This window comes from Corvus hawaiiensis, chromosome 2, assembly GCF_020740725.1.
Source record: "Corvus hawaiiensis isolate bCorHaw1 chromosome 2, bCorHaw1.pri.cur, whole genome shotgun sequence".
Classification (NCBI taxonomy): Eukaryota; Metazoa; Chordata; class Aves; order Passeriformes; family Corvidae; genus Corvus; species Corvus hawaiiensis.
In genome coordinates this window covers 83,931,197-83,947,213 of record NC_063214.1, presented here as the reverse complement: position 1 = coordinate 83,947,213, position 16,017 = coordinate 83,931,197, and the positions used below count along the sequence as shown (strand labels likewise).

General features: G+C 39.6%; 1 protein-coding gene across 6 annotated transcripts in view; it reads left to right on the top strand.

Annotated features, from left to right (window-relative positions):
- NALCN (sodium leak channel, non-selective) overlaps positions 1 to 11,583 on the top strand; it is a 240,299-nt gene extending 228,716 nt beyond the window's left edge. For all 6 annotated transcript variants that reach the window (XM_048295894.1, XM_048295893.1, XM_048295892.1 and 3 more), the window contains 8 exons: positions 101 to 194; positions 993 to 1,125; positions 1,669 to 1,784; positions 4,070 to 4,227; positions 4,880 to 5,030; positions 7,120 to 7,269; positions 7,947 to 8,064; positions 9,367 to 11,583. In XM_048295894.1, coding sequence (XP_048151851.1) covers positions 101 to 194; positions 993 to 1,125; positions 1,669 to 1,784; positions 4,070 to 4,227; positions 4,880 to 5,030; positions 7,120 to 7,269; positions 7,947 to 8,064; positions 9,367 to 9,560 — 1,114 coding nt within the window. In that variant the 3' untranslated portion in view covers positions 9,561 to 11,583. The remainder of the gene's footprint in view (positions 1 to 100; positions 195 to 992; positions 1,126 to 1,668; positions 1,785 to 4,069; positions 4,228 to 4,879; positions 5,031 to 7,119; positions 7,270 to 7,946; positions 8,065 to 9,366) is intronic.
- Positions 11,584 to 16,017: the final 4,434 nt, after the last annotated feature.

The following is a 16,017-nucleotide window of genomic DNA, read 5'->3' as shown; positions in this document are numbered from 1 at the left end:
GAAACATTTTTTCTTGCCAGTGTTTTAATTCTGGGAAGTGAAACAATCTCTCATTCTCAATCTCTCTCTCTCTCTCTCTCTCTCTCTTTCTTTAAAACAGACATGCAAATTTTTCATCAGCTGGCAAGGCTATTACTGTACTCTTCAGAATAGTCACTGGAGAAGACTGGAACAAAATTATGCATGACTGCATGGTAATTACAATACTGCCAGAGATAAGTAGACAAGAAATGAGAGCTACCCTTCCATCTCAAACTGTTTTCCGTATCTTAGCTTTGTACAAGGAATGTTGGGCTTGCCTTTATCTCTTCAAGAAAATAATGTTCACTAAACCTCGGAACATGACACACAAATTGCAGTTCCAGTCTCATACTCACAGTATAATATTTCATGGAGCTAGGCTATTAGTTGATTTAAAAACAAAAATAAAAAGATGGTTTCAAAATCAGAAATGCAATAACTTAATTTTTCACTATTATCTCTGCTTTGACTGGGGCAAGATGTCTTTTGAGATTAACCTTGTCTTTGATTCCTGTACTTTGGCTCATTCTATGTGAAAGATAGTCTTGATGACCTCAAAATTCTGCCTTGAATTATTACATTTTGCCCAAGTAAATGTTTATCTGTGCTTTCTGTTGCAAGGAAAATCATATCCCTTTCCTTTTTAAAATTAATGAGCAGGGAAGAAACATTTTGAAAACCACTATGCTTCAAAGCACCAGGTTGTTCCTGTATAGTGGCATAATGCACAATGTGCCCTCTGTGTGGTAGTAAGATCCATGCCTCAGCCTTTTTTGTCATACCTCTCTCTCTTTCCTGGTTTCTGTCTACTAAAGGAAGAAAAAAACCTGCCCACATTAATGCCCGCAGTATTATTCCCTAATTGGGAATAAGCCTTAAAGAAATAATATTAAATATTGTATTGATTGCAGAGAAATTAGTAGTTTTTTTATTCTTATTATCACTTTACTTTGTTTTCTTTTGGTTTGAAGGTTCAGCCTCCATTTTGTACACCAGATAACAGCACCTACTGGAAAACAGACTGTGGAAATTATGCTGGTGCTCTTATGTATTTCTGTTCTTTCTATGTCATCATTGCATACATCATGCTAAATTTGCTTGTTGGTAAGTGAAAATACACATTAATAACAAAAAGATCCATCTTGGGACGTAGTTTGTTAGATGTGAGTCTGTTGTGCTATTCAGGTATGAGGCTACCTTGTACCGTCAGTGTTACCTTGTATGCATATAATGATTTTGATACTTCTTTGGCAGGGGAATGCTAAAACTCAGGAAGTTTGGGAATGAAAGCTTTTTGAACAAAGAGGTATTTTCTATTTGTAGAGTAGAGTTACCCTATGGAACCCTGGTTTCTGAGCTTAACTGAAGAAAGAAAACCTTTGTTCAAACATCATTGGAATTCACTGAATTGATCTTAGATGTTAGGTTAGGTATCTCACCAGCATTTAAGATACAGCCTTAAAGATACATGCTCACTTAAAAAGTGAGCATGGTAAATACTGATGTGGCAAGATAGTATCTTATGCATTCAAAATCCTTGTCTGAGCATACAGGCGTTTGTTAATGTGGTGTTTGCACAACAGAATTAGATGTTACAATGTAACAACAGACTTTCTTCAGGGTATATTTTGTTCTTGTGGTTTTCAGCTATCATTGTGGAGAATTTCTCATTGTTTTACTCAACTGAAGAAGACCAGCTCTTAAGTTATAATGATCTAAGGCATTTTCAAATTATATGGAACATGGTTGATGACAAAAGAGAGGTAAGAATAATAATTTCTTGATAATAAGCACAGAAATACAGTAAATTTCCAGTTTTTCTTGAAAACGAATACAGAGAAAACAAAGTGTGTTGACAAAATTCTCTGAGCAGTTACTGGTCAAATTTGAGAAGTGAGCATCATTTAATGTTGCTCATGGCGCTTCAAATACTAACCTGTATTCTGTGAAGTGCTTGTAATAGCAGATTTACAAACAAACATACCTATTCATAGGATCAGTATAATACCATCTTTCCTCCCAGCTCTCTGAAAGTTGTTCCCTTGGAAGTCTACAGATTCATATCCATTTTTGTGTCTGATCTTCAGAAGAGCTTTGCTGAGATTTCAGCACCATCTCCTGTAAAATTCTTATGGAGACACTGATCAAGTATGGGCTGGGTGAGAAGACAGTGAAGTGGATTGAAAACTGTATAGCCAGGCCCAGAGGTTGATGATTGGCAGGGTTCTAGTTGGAGGCCAGTAACTCACTGTGTGCTCCAGGGGTCAATACTGGGTCCAGTCCTATTCAACATCCCTATTAATGACATGGACAGAGTGGCAAAGGGCACCCCCAGCACACTTGCTGATGACACAAGGCTGGGCAGAGTGGCTGATCTGCCACAGAGTCGTGCTGCCATCCAGAGGGACCTTCACAGGCTGGAGAAATGGGCTCACAGGAGCCTCTTGAAGTTCAACAAGGAGAACTGCAAAGTTTTGCATGTGGAGAAGAATAAACCAAGGCACAGTACATGCTAAAGCCACCCAGTTGGAAAGCAGCTTGGCAGTAAAGGACTTGGGGCCCTGGTGGACACCAAGTTGAGCATGAGCCACCATTGCGCTTGTAGCAAAGAGGGCTAATGGTATCCTGGGCTGCATTAGACAAATTATTGCCAGCAGGCCAGGGCAGAGAGGGTCCTTCTGCTCTGCTCAGCCCTGGTGAGGCCTCAGATGGAGTCCTGGTTTCACATCTGAGCTCCTTTGTACACAGAGACACAGACATACTGGAGAGAGTCCAGCAAAGAGACAAAGATGATGAAGAGACTGGAGCATGTCTCCTGAGAGGAAAGGCTGGGAAAACTGGGACTGTTCAGCCTGGAGAAGGCTCAGGGGAATCCTGTCAATGCATATAAATACCTGCAGGGGAGTGCAGAGAGGACAGAACCAGGCTCTGCTCGGTGCTGCCCAGTGGCACGACTGGAGGCAATGGGCACAACCTGAAATACAAGAGTTACCTCTGATCAGGAAACTGTCACTGTGATGATGACTGAGCACTGGCATAGGTTTCCCAGGGCAGTTGTGGAGTCTCCATCCTTGGAGACATTCAAAAGCCATCTGGATCTGACCCTGGGAAACTGGCTTTAGGAGGCCTTGCTTAAGCAGAAGGGTGAGACAAGGTGAGCTTCAGAGTTTCCTTCCAACCTCAACCATTCTGTGATTCTGAAATGAGAATAACATCTGGGATACTGAGCTGCTCAGATGCCCACACAAATTAAATCATCATCTGAATGATTCATGACATCACTAAGATTTGAATGCGAACAACATTATGGTGGAAGTGGTTGTCTGTAGTTGGCATGTGGCTGTGCTGGAGATGGAAGCTCCTGTCTGTACTCACGGAGGGGAGAGAGTTTTGAATCCATCGTGCCCAGCACTGACAGTATCTCTGATGCAGAACAACACCCTGCAGCAAAAATAGTTCTGATGAGGCTTGTTTAGCAGAACAAAATATTTGAAGATTGTGAGTACCACGGTTTCAGAGGGAAGTACTTTCAGTCCTAATTTAGCAACAATAGATAAAAATTGTTGTCACCAAAAGTGCAGGATGCGCTGCCTCTTAGAGCAGATAACCTCTAAAAAGCCAGTAAACTCTCAACATTCTCCTGTTCCTACAGAGATGCACAGAGAAGGGCAGAGGTTTACAACGAGTTATAGGCATGGCTATGAGTGTTTAAGCTACAGTTTAATTTCCATTTTTCAATGGTAGCTCTTTGGGAGTATGATTCTAATTACAGATGAATGCAAATGGGGAAACTAAATCCCCAAGCAATTTTGAAAATTTCTGGCAAAATTAACGGCATAGAGTCTCATTGTATATGAGTCAAATAACCACAAAGACTTCTGTGAATTAGCTGAAGAACTGGCTGAATGTGCACGTTCTTCAATAATGTGTTCACAGTGACTTAAATAGGCTAGGAGAAATAGTTTTTCTCTCAGTGATCAAGCTGAATGCCTGAGTTGGTTGTTGGATCACAGTAATAATTTACCATCCATTATGCAATTTAACACAGGGTGTAATCCCTACCTTCCGCGTGAAATTTTTGCTGAGGCTTCTGCGAGGCAGGCTGGAGGTGGATCTTGACAAGGACAAGCTGCTGTTCAAGCACATGTGCTATGAAATGGAGCGGCTCCACAATGGTGGTGACGTCACTTTTCATGACGTGCTCAGGTACCCTGAGATTTTCTCTACAGTTTTAGAACATGTATAACAGCCTGTGTTTCCTTCCAGGCTAACAGGTAGTCATTAGGTTTGGGAGAAGGTAAGACTGGTAGCTACAGAAGCACTTCAATTTTAAATGTTTTACAAAAATTTGATTTCCTTTTTTCTTCCTGCAAAAATATTAGTGATGGAAAATACAGGTCTTAGGGAATCAGCTGTAAGTATTTTAACATTTTCATTGCAGGAGGTTTGTCACAAACTACAGTCACATGTCCCTCTTGTATCCCAACTAATGAAATGTACCTTCAAGTGTAGCAACATGACAGTGACCCTGACTAGAAATAAAATAGAAATGGGAACGTTATCCAGGCGTAAACACTTAGGGGGAAAAAAGCCCCAAACCACCACAAATGCCCTAATTCCTCACAGTTCAGCAGTTCACCTGTACTGGATAGCTGGATGTGGGTGATGAGGTCTTTGTTTTGAGCACAATAAGTCTCTTCTAGAATCATCTCAGCAATTTTTTAGCTTCCAATGTGAATTTACTGTGCTACCTGAATTACGTATTTTCACACTAAGGTCTTAAGTATGAGCTTTGATTTTCTAAATTAAGATGTAAAGACACCAGCATTTAAAAATAAGTAAATTTTGTTTCTTCCAGCATGCTTTCATATAGGTCTGTTGATATCAGAAAAAGTCTTCAACTGGAAGAGCTGCTTGCTAGGGAACAACTGGAATACACCATAGAAGAGGAAGTGGCCAAACAGACCATACGAATGTGGCTGAAAAAGTGCTTAAAGCGAATCAGAGCAGTAAGTCAAGCTAAAGCAGGATCTAAATGGTTGCATAAATTGAACTGCTCAACGGTACTGGAATCTGCTGTTCCTATGCTTCCTTTACTCTGGAGTCATGATAACACTTATTTGAAAAAGTATGTAGCTGTTGCTAACTGAGCAAAAATGAAAGATTGTTACAGGTCAATTGAAAGTGCTACAAAAATAAGCATTTTTTTTTAAGGCAAAAACTGTCTTCCTGCCCAAACTTTATCTGTCTTTTCAATACAACAGGAAGATGCATGTGCAGAGACCAAAGTCAAAGGAATAAAGAAAAAAATAGTGTAATTCAATGAAACTTCATAGGCCTAATCTTTCCTCACAGAATGCAATTGTATAATTTCCTTGCCTCTGCTGGCAGATGAGAAACCTGTAGATGATTCTCCAAATGGAGCCTGTATTAAGATAAATCATTTGAGTGAGCCATTCCAGTTACTTTGTGTGCAGGTATATGAAAAGTGGCACGCTGTAGCCAGTAAACTAAGCAGGGGCAAGGTGTTGGCTCAGGACTGGGATGGGGTCACCCACACTCACAGCATGTTCCTGTCCATACTCATATTCCCCAGACCACTGCCACAGGAGCATCCCTGCCCGCGGGAGCATCACTGCCCTCCAGGCATGGGTCCAGGCAGAGACCACTCCCAGCAGGCAGTGGTTGAAGCTGCCTGGTGTGGTAGAGGGAAGATTAGCCAGATGACACAAATCCTGGCTTGTCACTTGCCTTGAGCAGTGCAGGAAACCCCAGTCTCTTAAGTTATTAGAAGAGACCCAGCCAGTGCTTCTGTGTTCTGATTATGCAGTGTTTCTGATTGTTAGAAACATTTTACCTCTGATCAGGATGGCTACAATATATGCTGGTCAAAGTTTGGCTTGGATTAAATTTATATTACAAAAAAAAAATCACGACATTTGATTTAAGTTTTGCAGTTATTTTCGTCTCTTCTTCCAAAACCAACTCTTCCTTTATATGAAAAGTCACAGCCTGGTTGCATTGATGACTGATATTTCAGTTACTGTAAGTCTGAGTCCAGGTTTTGACACATATATATTTTATTTTTATAAAAAGTTTCTTCTTGTGATTGGGGATTTTCCATAGTGATCTGTAATCATGGCATCTGTCTTCTTCTGTTTGTAAATTTATAAAAATACTTAGCTGGACATTTTGAATATAATGTACATTCCAGCTGAAACATCAGTTCAATGATACATAGTTTCATTTTGATCTCATCTCTGTAATAATAACGGCCATAAATTTAATCTCAGCCCTCAGTTCTGGGTTTGTTCAACTCTGTTGTTCATTTCATTATGATACTGAACTACACTATGTTAAAGTAAATATGCTATTCATTTCACTCTAATAATATGGTTCAGATCATTTCACATTCTATGAACCATTTATAAACTGAATGTAATTATATGGAATGTAATTATATGGAATGGAAGTTAAGATATATTTTCAAATTCTCTTGTTATTCTGTAAGTCTCCCTAGAGGGATTATGTGAAAACTACCCAGGAAAGTGAAACCCTTCCTAAGTGCTGTTTATTTTAATTTAAAAGCAAATTAGATTGTAAAATCATAATGGTAGTAGGTTTGTTTTTCTATTTGTACTGCAAATCTATACTTAGTCCCAAGGTTTTCACTACTATTTTATTCAGTCTTACTGACAGCCCGTTCCAAAGTCCATGAAAGAAATCAGAATTTTTTCATTGCCTTCACGTAATTACCTGTGAATCTCCACCAATTGCCTGGTTTCTTTTTCTCTGCAAGAACTTTTAACTGATAAATTCAAAACTTTGTATGTGTTTAAACTCTAGATTTAAACTGACAATTGAGCTATGTGCCTTCCACTTAATGTAGTTCATGAGTTTCAGCCTCTATTCCCTAAAGGTTACAAATATGCTGGAATTCACTTTATTTAAGTAGCGACATCTAATATGTGGACCTTTATCAATGCACCTGGGATCCACAGCTGGTGCTCACTGTTCAGTTAAATATTTAGAATGCTTAAAAAAAAAATCAGATTCATTGGTGTGACATTTTTTTCATCGCATATTGTACCTTGATAGAAACAGCAGCAGTCATGCAGCATTATCCATAGCCTACGAGAGAGCCAACAGCAGGAGTTGAGCCGATTTCTGAATCCCCCCAGCATTGAGACAACACAGCCAAGTGAAGATATGAATGCCATTAATCAAGACAACAGTGCACAGCCAGAGGTATGTTATCCAGAAAACTATCAGCTACTCATAACAAATCAGAAAATGTCCATGCTTCTTATTTGTTCTTTTTTAAACATCATTTTGGCTGAAAAAAATTAAAAACAATACCTTGTTTTACCTCAGTCTATGCCATCAGATGTAAAGGCAAGATGCTCCAAGGTAGTATTTCCCCGACATATTTAGCTGTCTTGCTATCACCATAAAGGGCGAACTCAGCTGTACAACTCTGGCAGCCCCATCTTTCAGCTCTTGCATGAGCGGTGTGCAGGCTTGGGGATGTGAAGCTTTCCAGTTCAGGCATTCTGAAATGGTGTTTACACTGAGAGTGAAAACACTGGGTATGCTGGGACCTCTGAGCAGGAGTCCTGGGCTCTTCCAGGATAGGGAATATAGAAGGTACAACGTAAGGGCTGCTTTCTACAGTAGTTGGAGTAGGCTGAGAATAATTTCATACCCTTCAATAGGATGAATTGCAAAGAGAGCCCACATGATCTTTTTGTTAGTAGTAGTTTTCTGGGGTATTAAAGAGTAGAAAGCATGCTGCCTTAACCAATGGCAACATGTTTTGTTTGTATTCATGGACAAATCTTAAAACAGAATAGAAAGGTATCCCTTCCTAGGCTTACACACATGCAGGGGGGAGCTATGACTGAGATTCTTTTTCCTCTCTTCAGACAAGTAGCCAGCAGCAGCTCCTTAGCCCGACACTTTCTGACAGAGGTGGCTATAGACAAGACTCTGGAGATGCTGGGAAACCTCAGCGGAAATTTGGACAATGGCGTTTGCCATCAGGTAAGTGAAAAAGGTTTATCAGTAGAGTCCCCACATGCAAAATTGGTGCTGTGCAGTAACAAGGCCAAGAGAGGCTTCATGATGCATGGTTCTGCCTCCTGGCTGCTGCTTGCAACCACATCACAGCTTTCCTATCCTCATGCCTGTTGAAATAAAGCAGTTTCTCCTTTTCCTCACAATGCTGAAATTTTGGATGGGTTCAAGCATTGCCCTGTGAAAGAGGTTGCATTTTTCACTTTTTCATACATTTACTCAGGACCTTTGACATCAGTCAGTCCTATTCTGAATCAGAGCACTGCCTTCAAAGGCTGCCACAATTCAGACCCTAATCATATCTAAGTGGAAGTAGGAGAAATAGTCATGCTGTTCTGTTATTGACCCTACTTTAGTGGCCAGTTTACTTGTCCAAGAAACAGGATAGTTTAATACAGAGCTTTCAATCCATGATTTCCATTTAAATATCACTGGGCAGCAAAGATCAACATTTTGTTGGAAAAGAGAGAAAGAGTGAAACATGCTAAGGAGGAATCATACTACTATAGTCAACTGCACAGGCCTTCGAGTGAGAAAGCTTGAAAGAATGACTAGCTCAGGGTTTCCTTTCTTAGCACTGATCTGGTCCATGTCAATTTTGAATGTTCCTCAGTGAATGGTCCTAAAAAGGAGGGTCATCTCCATGCACAATACAGCTGACAGATAAGTAGTCTGCCTCCAGTCCAGCAAAGACAGGTATTTAAAATCATGAATAGCATAATTAAGATCAATTGTGTAGTTAATATACTTAAGACTTGTGGTTTAGTGCCATATCAGCAACTTGTACTGGCTTCAACCCCTAGGCCATAGTAAAGTATCACTTTCTAGACGTAGCTCCCACTTCTAAAAGCACCTCCCCCACCCCCCCCCTTCCTCACATTAATACTGTCACCATTTTGACAGCAGGTTAGCTCATGTAAGTACTGCCTAAATCATTTAGGTTGCAAATAGCTGGATAAGAAGAGATATCTTGCATCAGTTATGCCAGCAGAAAGAAATGAGACACTGCTCAGTTAAACTGCTCTACCAGCAGATTAGTGGGAGCAGTGTGAACATCTGGAGCTGGGAAAACAAACAAACAAAACAAAACAATAAAAAAAACTAAAAAAAACCACCACCACCACCACATTAGAACAGAGCCCTACTCTTTCTGAACTAAATCAGTTTAAAGGTGCCGTAGTCCTGCTAGTTCTGTATACCTGGATTCTAAGCAAAAATGTTCAAGAAGAAGGTCAACTCTAATACAGAACTTTGTGTTTAATTTCCTAGCCCCCAAACCAATAAGCCATTCAGTGTCTTCAGTCAACCTCCGTTTTGGTGGACGTTCAACTGTGAAATCTGTTGCATGCAAAATGAATCCCATGTCTGATGCTGCTTCCTGTGGATCAGAAGTCAAGAAATGGTGGACAAGACAATTAACTGTGGAGAGTGATGAGAGTGGAGAGGACCTTCTTGATATCTGACAAACATTTAAGTCATACTACAGTCTAATTTTCTATGTTTAGAATTAAAGATGCTGTGCAATGTGTGATTTATTTAAAATCAATGTCATCAATTTTCTCTTATGCTTATCCTCCTGCCATATGAAGCGTAGCACACACTTCTGTGTTAGAATTGACCTTTATAGGTACTAACTGTACTCTAAGAAATCTGTATACTATAGCAGTACTAAAAAAGCCAGAAAGACTATATTGCCTTTAGCAGACAGAGTGTTGAAAGATTTCATGTGTTCTGTAGAATCATAGTGAAAATTTGATATACACGCCTCTGTGGTTTTCTTCAATCTCTACCATAAAGTGGCAACACTTTACAATGCAGGGGCAGTGTATTTCTTCTTGTTGTGTTTTCCCTAAGTTCTTATTTAGTAACATTTCTTTAGAAAGATTTTATTATTCACAAATGACCTGAAGAGGTCAGCACTGACTTCATGTTCAAGGGAAGTATTTTTACTAAGTACAGATACTGAATTACAATTCTAAGCTTTCTCCAGACCTTTTTTTAAAATATGCAAGATACAGGATTACTCATTTTAAAATGAGAAGGTGAAGGATTGGCTTTTAAAATGTAAATATCTTTGAGGTTTGGTTAATTATGCAAAGAGCTTGATTTTCATAGAGAAAACAAGGGGAAAAAAAGAAAAAAAATACATGAAAAACTGTGTATTTAAGCATCCAGCAGAAGACTTTCACATAAAATTATGGGTTTATGCTTCATTTTCAGAATATACCAGTTACATACATGTGTGGTGTCACTATTCTTCTTTTAACTGGGTCCCATTTTTCTTGTGTAGTCGTAAGATTTTCTTCTTGTCTGTGATAAAAATTAGCATGTTGGGGATTCTAATTACAAAATAGTATTTTATGTCTTCAAAACTACGTTCAGTTTTGCCTGGATAGGTAGAATTTTACTTAGCCATGTTACTGCTCATGCTACAACCCTGCAAAGGTAAGGCATGGCACTGTGCTGTGGTTAAGTACTTTTGTCCCTTTTATCCCGACGCATCATATTTGACATGTTAGCCTTCACTTGTTTTGTGAGCCACCAATAGTGCTACACTACCGCTGGTGAAAAAGCAGCTATCGCTTTCATAAAAGCTTTTCCAGTGAAAGGCCAATGCTATACAGATATGGAGGTGGAGAAGGAAAGCCGCAAAACACAACCACATTTGCTAGTTTCAGAATCTAAGGCTGTCAAAAAATGTGGGGTAAAATTGTGCCCTTCCCTCAGGGAAGAACTAAGAGGTTGCAGATTTTGTTGCTTGGCCCCTGACTAGGTTTTATAGCATAGCTGGGACCTTTCTGTTACCATTGTTTCCTATGGAAATGATAGTTTGCTCTAACATGGCCTGATGTGAGATCTTGTAAGAGGCTCACAGTTTATTTACATCACTACTTCAAAAATATATCCTTTCAAAAGCAGACAAAAGCCAGTGTTTTGCAATTTTTATCTGGCCAAGATATTAATTTCAAGTGGTCAGAATACAACAGTGAAAACACACAGATGTCTTCACCAAAATTGAAAATTAGTTTTGGCCATGAAATACAGCTTTCTTGGTATCTGTTGATGTTTTTTCCCAGTGTATGGTTGAACACTGTTTAGATTTTTTTTCTAAAATAGTCATATTGAATACATCTGTATTTTGTGGGGGGTTTATGTGTTTTGGGGTATATTTAAGTTTAAATCTAGTCAACTGTAACTCTATAGTAAAAGAACGTGTGCATTCTCTTGTTTACTAGATTATGAACTATCAACAAAACTTCATATGCAAATCCATTACTTTGTGTTATGTTTTGTGCTTGTTTAAGCTGAGCTTTTGTATATATAACAAAAAGATAATTACTGAATTTATAAAAGATGGTATCTTTGACAGTTCAATAATACACTGAACTGCAGATAACTCTTGCTGCAAGCCTTCTTTTTAAAAAATCTGGCAAACATTTTTTCCTTGCCTTACAGTACACTGTCAATAAAAGTGAGTTGCTTTAAGCAATATTCCTCCCTGTGGTTTTCATTGTAACTGCATTGGCTATATCTGGCTCATCCATGATAATGCTGCACAGTAACAATCTCTGTGGTTTGTACAGGATTGTGTAGAGGTGCTTTCAAACTCTTGCAATTGACAGCTTTTGTTTTTCTCCAGCAACTGACCTCATCAGTTCTGCCACAAGGGGTCTCAGTCAAAAGATGGGACTAAATAGGACTGTTCATTTTTTTTTTTTTATTTAACCCAGTTTTTTCTTTGTTTGCTTCAGAGCCTGCATGTGAGAGAGAGAGTGTGTGGGTGCCATTTTACTTTTGCAGATATAGGAAGCGGAATAAAGTTACAAAAATGTGAAAATAATATATACACAGGCACACAAGCAACCAGTTTAAGGTAAAGAACCTCAGCACAGCACTGCCAACATAACTAAATAAGGTCCTACTCTGCAGCACAGCAACCAATGCACATTTGCACATTAAGATGAAGAAGCAGAGAAGAGATCTGAAGAATGATGATGAAAGTTCAAACAGCTTGCACCAACAATAGAGAGACACAAAGAGGAAACAGTGTGTCAGGAAGTCAGTCAGTCCAGAGAGCCTTAGAGAAAAGTTCAAACAAGAAAAGATCCTAAGCAAAGGTAAACAAAAAATTGCTGGAGGAATATTACTATCCAAAGTTATCCTATACAAATGAAAAAATGAAGGTGTTTAGACTTCTTTTCATCCACTAAGGGAGCTCTTTTCCATAGGAAGCAGGTTGTAAAAGTGTTTGTGGCTTCACTGGACAAAAAGTGTAGTGCATATTGTCAGTGCTCAAATAAAAACCTACTTGTGGGAAATCTGAAAACACACAGCAAGGATGTATCTCAATATCATTCCAAAGTCAGATCAGATTTCAATCACTTTTTTAATGAAGAAATTAATCATCTGAAAACATTTGCTTTTGGAAGATATCCAACTGAATTAAGAGCTGAAAACATAAAGTATGCTTTTACAAGCTGAAAATACCATCTTTGTTTTGACTAATGTGGTGCAATCAGGCTTAAACATCTTCAAAATAACATTACATTCAGTATTGTCTGCATTTGAAGACCAGTATCACAGCTTCTGAGAAGCCAGAGAAGATTAAATGCCAAGAGCAAGTGAGTAACTTTGTGAGAATAATCTATTTTGTTCTCTTCTTTTATTCACAACACGCCCATGCAGATTAGGGTGTCCATGAATAACTGAAGTAGAAGAGTTTGCACTGTTGTAACAGTAATTTGGAGGACAAGCAAACAACCTCCCATCCAAAATGCCCACTCCTTCTGCAGTATTTCCACAAGCCAAAACAAACACTGCCCTGAGTTGTCAATCAAAATTTCCAATAGGATTATTTCAGTCTCCCTGAATCTAGCTTTCAGAGGCTGAATTCATTCCTGCTATTGAAGGCAGTTTAGTCACACCACAGATGAACTTGCCACAATGCATAGGCTGATGCTGGGAAGTTGGCTGCCCTGGTCTGTCCAATCGCTCTGGAACACAAAGGAAGCCTCACTAGAATTCAATTAACCTTCCTCTTCATTGCAAGGGCGCTGGTGTCAGACCCCATTAGCAGCTGTTGCCCATTGTTCTCAACGAAAAACCTCTAAGCACGAAGTTATTAACTCATCAGTGAGCTAAGTGTATGGGCAGTGGCATTTTATCCCCTTCCACAGGTTCCTGTCTCAGATGCTTATTCCAGTACCCTTACTGGTTTCATACTTTTACCTGACTTGCATATCTGCCTTGGGGAATTTGGGTGAATTGCCTGAGCACCTACAAAAGTTTGTTTCATAAAAGGGTATCTTCCTGGAAAGAAAGAAATGTCTTTAGTACACGTAGAAAAGGAAGGAAAAACTCCAAACACTATCCGTCAACCTGAAGAGCTGTTGACATAAACCTGTTCTTCCTTCTGAATTCAGGCATCAACCACCAGTGGCACAAGCCTCCGGTATCTCAGTGGGAATTACTTTTTTTCAGGGAAACTTTTGCCAAGGTTGGAAACAAAGTGGTTTATACCAGGCAGATATCAGTGTGTCCTAGAGACTTGGGCAGTCAGGTTCTAACTGGGTCCTCCAGATGCTGGAAGTCACTGTGGTGGGATTGCTGTTGGCAAGTACATCTTCCCCCAAAGGTGAAAGAAGAGAGTTGGCCCTTGAGTTCATTGTCAGAGAAGCTGGATGTTAGTTACATCGTCTCTTGTGCCCTGTTTTCCTGGTTTCCTTTTACGTTTTGCTCTCCAATATCATGTAGGGTGGACAGTGTTTAAGCATATTCTCCATTCTCAGCATGTGCTCCCAAGAAACACAGGATTCAACAGGTGTGATTTCACTATAATGTACATGATGCCAGTTTATAAGGGTAATAAGTATTGCTTTTGTGTCTCAGCACCTATTCCATAGAACGACGTGTTCTACAGATCAAGTAGTTTCTCCTCTCAGATTTTCTAAATTCATACCACCTGGGGAATCTGTTCACTGCATGTTTAAAAATAGGGAGAAATAAAAGTGAAAAAGAAAGAGAAAGAGAAAAATAAGAAAGAAAGAAAAAAAAAAAAGGTAGTTACCTGAGCATTGGGGTTTAGTTTTTGGGGTTTTTTCCCATTTTTATTTTAGCAGCTATTTAAAAATATATAAATCTCTGTTTCTAAATAAAGACAAGCTTCTCAGTTGTTCTGACCAATCTAAGAAAACGAAAAAATATTTTACTTTTTTCTTAAAGTCTCTGTTTTTCAAATGCATCTGTTTTGAAAAGAAGAGCTTTCACATTTTGTCCCTACTTTTTATTTTTAAATCTTATCAAAACCTATTTGCTGTATTTGACTAAATATTATCGATATTTTGGTTATGAAAAACTGATGTTACCCATAAATTTTTATCATGCATAAAATTTTTATCATGCATAAAAATTCACCCAATTATTTTTTATAAGTCCCCCAGGAAAAGGTTCATTTGGCTGAAAAACTGGACATGACCCAGCAATGTGAGCTTCCATCCCAGAAAGCAAATCATGTCCTGGGCTGCATCAAATGCAGTGTGACCAGCAGGTAGAGGGAGGTGATTCTGCCCCTCCACTCCACTCTGGTGAGATCCCACCTGGAATGCTGTGTCCAGCTCTGGGGTCCCCGACACAAAAAAGACATGGATCTGTTGGAGCAAATCCAGAGGAGGGCCACGAAGATGATCAGAGGGCTGGAGCACCTCTCCTATGAAGACAGCTGGGGCTGTTCAGGCTGGAGAAGAGAAGGCTCAGGGGAGACTTTATAGCACCTTCCAGTACCTAAAGCAGGATGATAAGTAAGACAGAGAGAGTATTTTATGAAGGCCTGTAGTAACAAGACAACAGTTAATGGCCTTAAACTGAAAGTGGGTAGATTTAAATTAGATATTCGCAAGAAATGCTTTACTGTGAGGGTGAGGCACTGGAACAGGTTGCCCAGAGAAGTTACGGATTCCCCATTCCTAGGAGTTTTCAAGACCAGGTTGGATGAGGCTTTCAGCAGCTTGGTCTAGTGGAAGGTGTCTCTGCCTATGACAGGCGGCTTGAACTTAATCATCTTTTAAGATCTTTCCAAGTCAAATCATTCTACGTTTCCTGAATTTTTTTACCTGCCATACAGAAAAATCACACCCAGGAGAAAGAACAACACTACCTTAGTTATCAGTATGCTGAAAAACTGTACAAAAAGAACATTTTACTCAATTTACTGGAATTTGTTCAGAGAAAATGTTGGTTTGCTGACATCACTGGGTCTTCTTCCCAAGCAATTCAAGTATTTCAAAAACTAAACATCACCAAGGAAAAAAACAAATCACTTTCCCCAGTTCCTTCTCAGCTGCCTGCCAAGTGCTACCAGATGCTTGGTGGTGAGTTTTAAAGTGCTTGTAGGCACTGCTGGCCCTGGCCACCCAGCTGTTAGAAGCAACTTCCTCCTCAAAGCTGGCAGATGCAAATAGGTGCCTGTGCCTCTGTCTTCCATGACAAAACTCCGCTTTTTCACAGCACCCACAGTGGGGAGGAGTTAAAGCTCTAAAAATGTCATCAGGCACTGAGAAGATGCAGGTCCCCTCAGGCTGCTCTGCCAGGAGAGGGACACCTCTGTCACCATGATGCTTGGGCAGCCAAGAGCAGCCAACAGACACAGAAAGGCTTGCCTAAGCTTTCCTGCCAACACTTTCAGATCAGTGATATTAGGTGTATAATTTATCCACTCCTACACTGCAGACAGTCCTGAGGGTGTGATCCAATAACAGGTTTGGCTGCTGTGATTAAGAAGGTGGCAAATGTAGGTGCTTGCAGCGCCAGCTCCAGCTCTTACACCAGAAAGTACAATGCCCTGAACTTGGCCAGTTTAACTCTTCACCCAGTTGCTTCTTCTGAGCTCTGTAAAATGCTCCAGATTTAAAAATCCAGGTATTA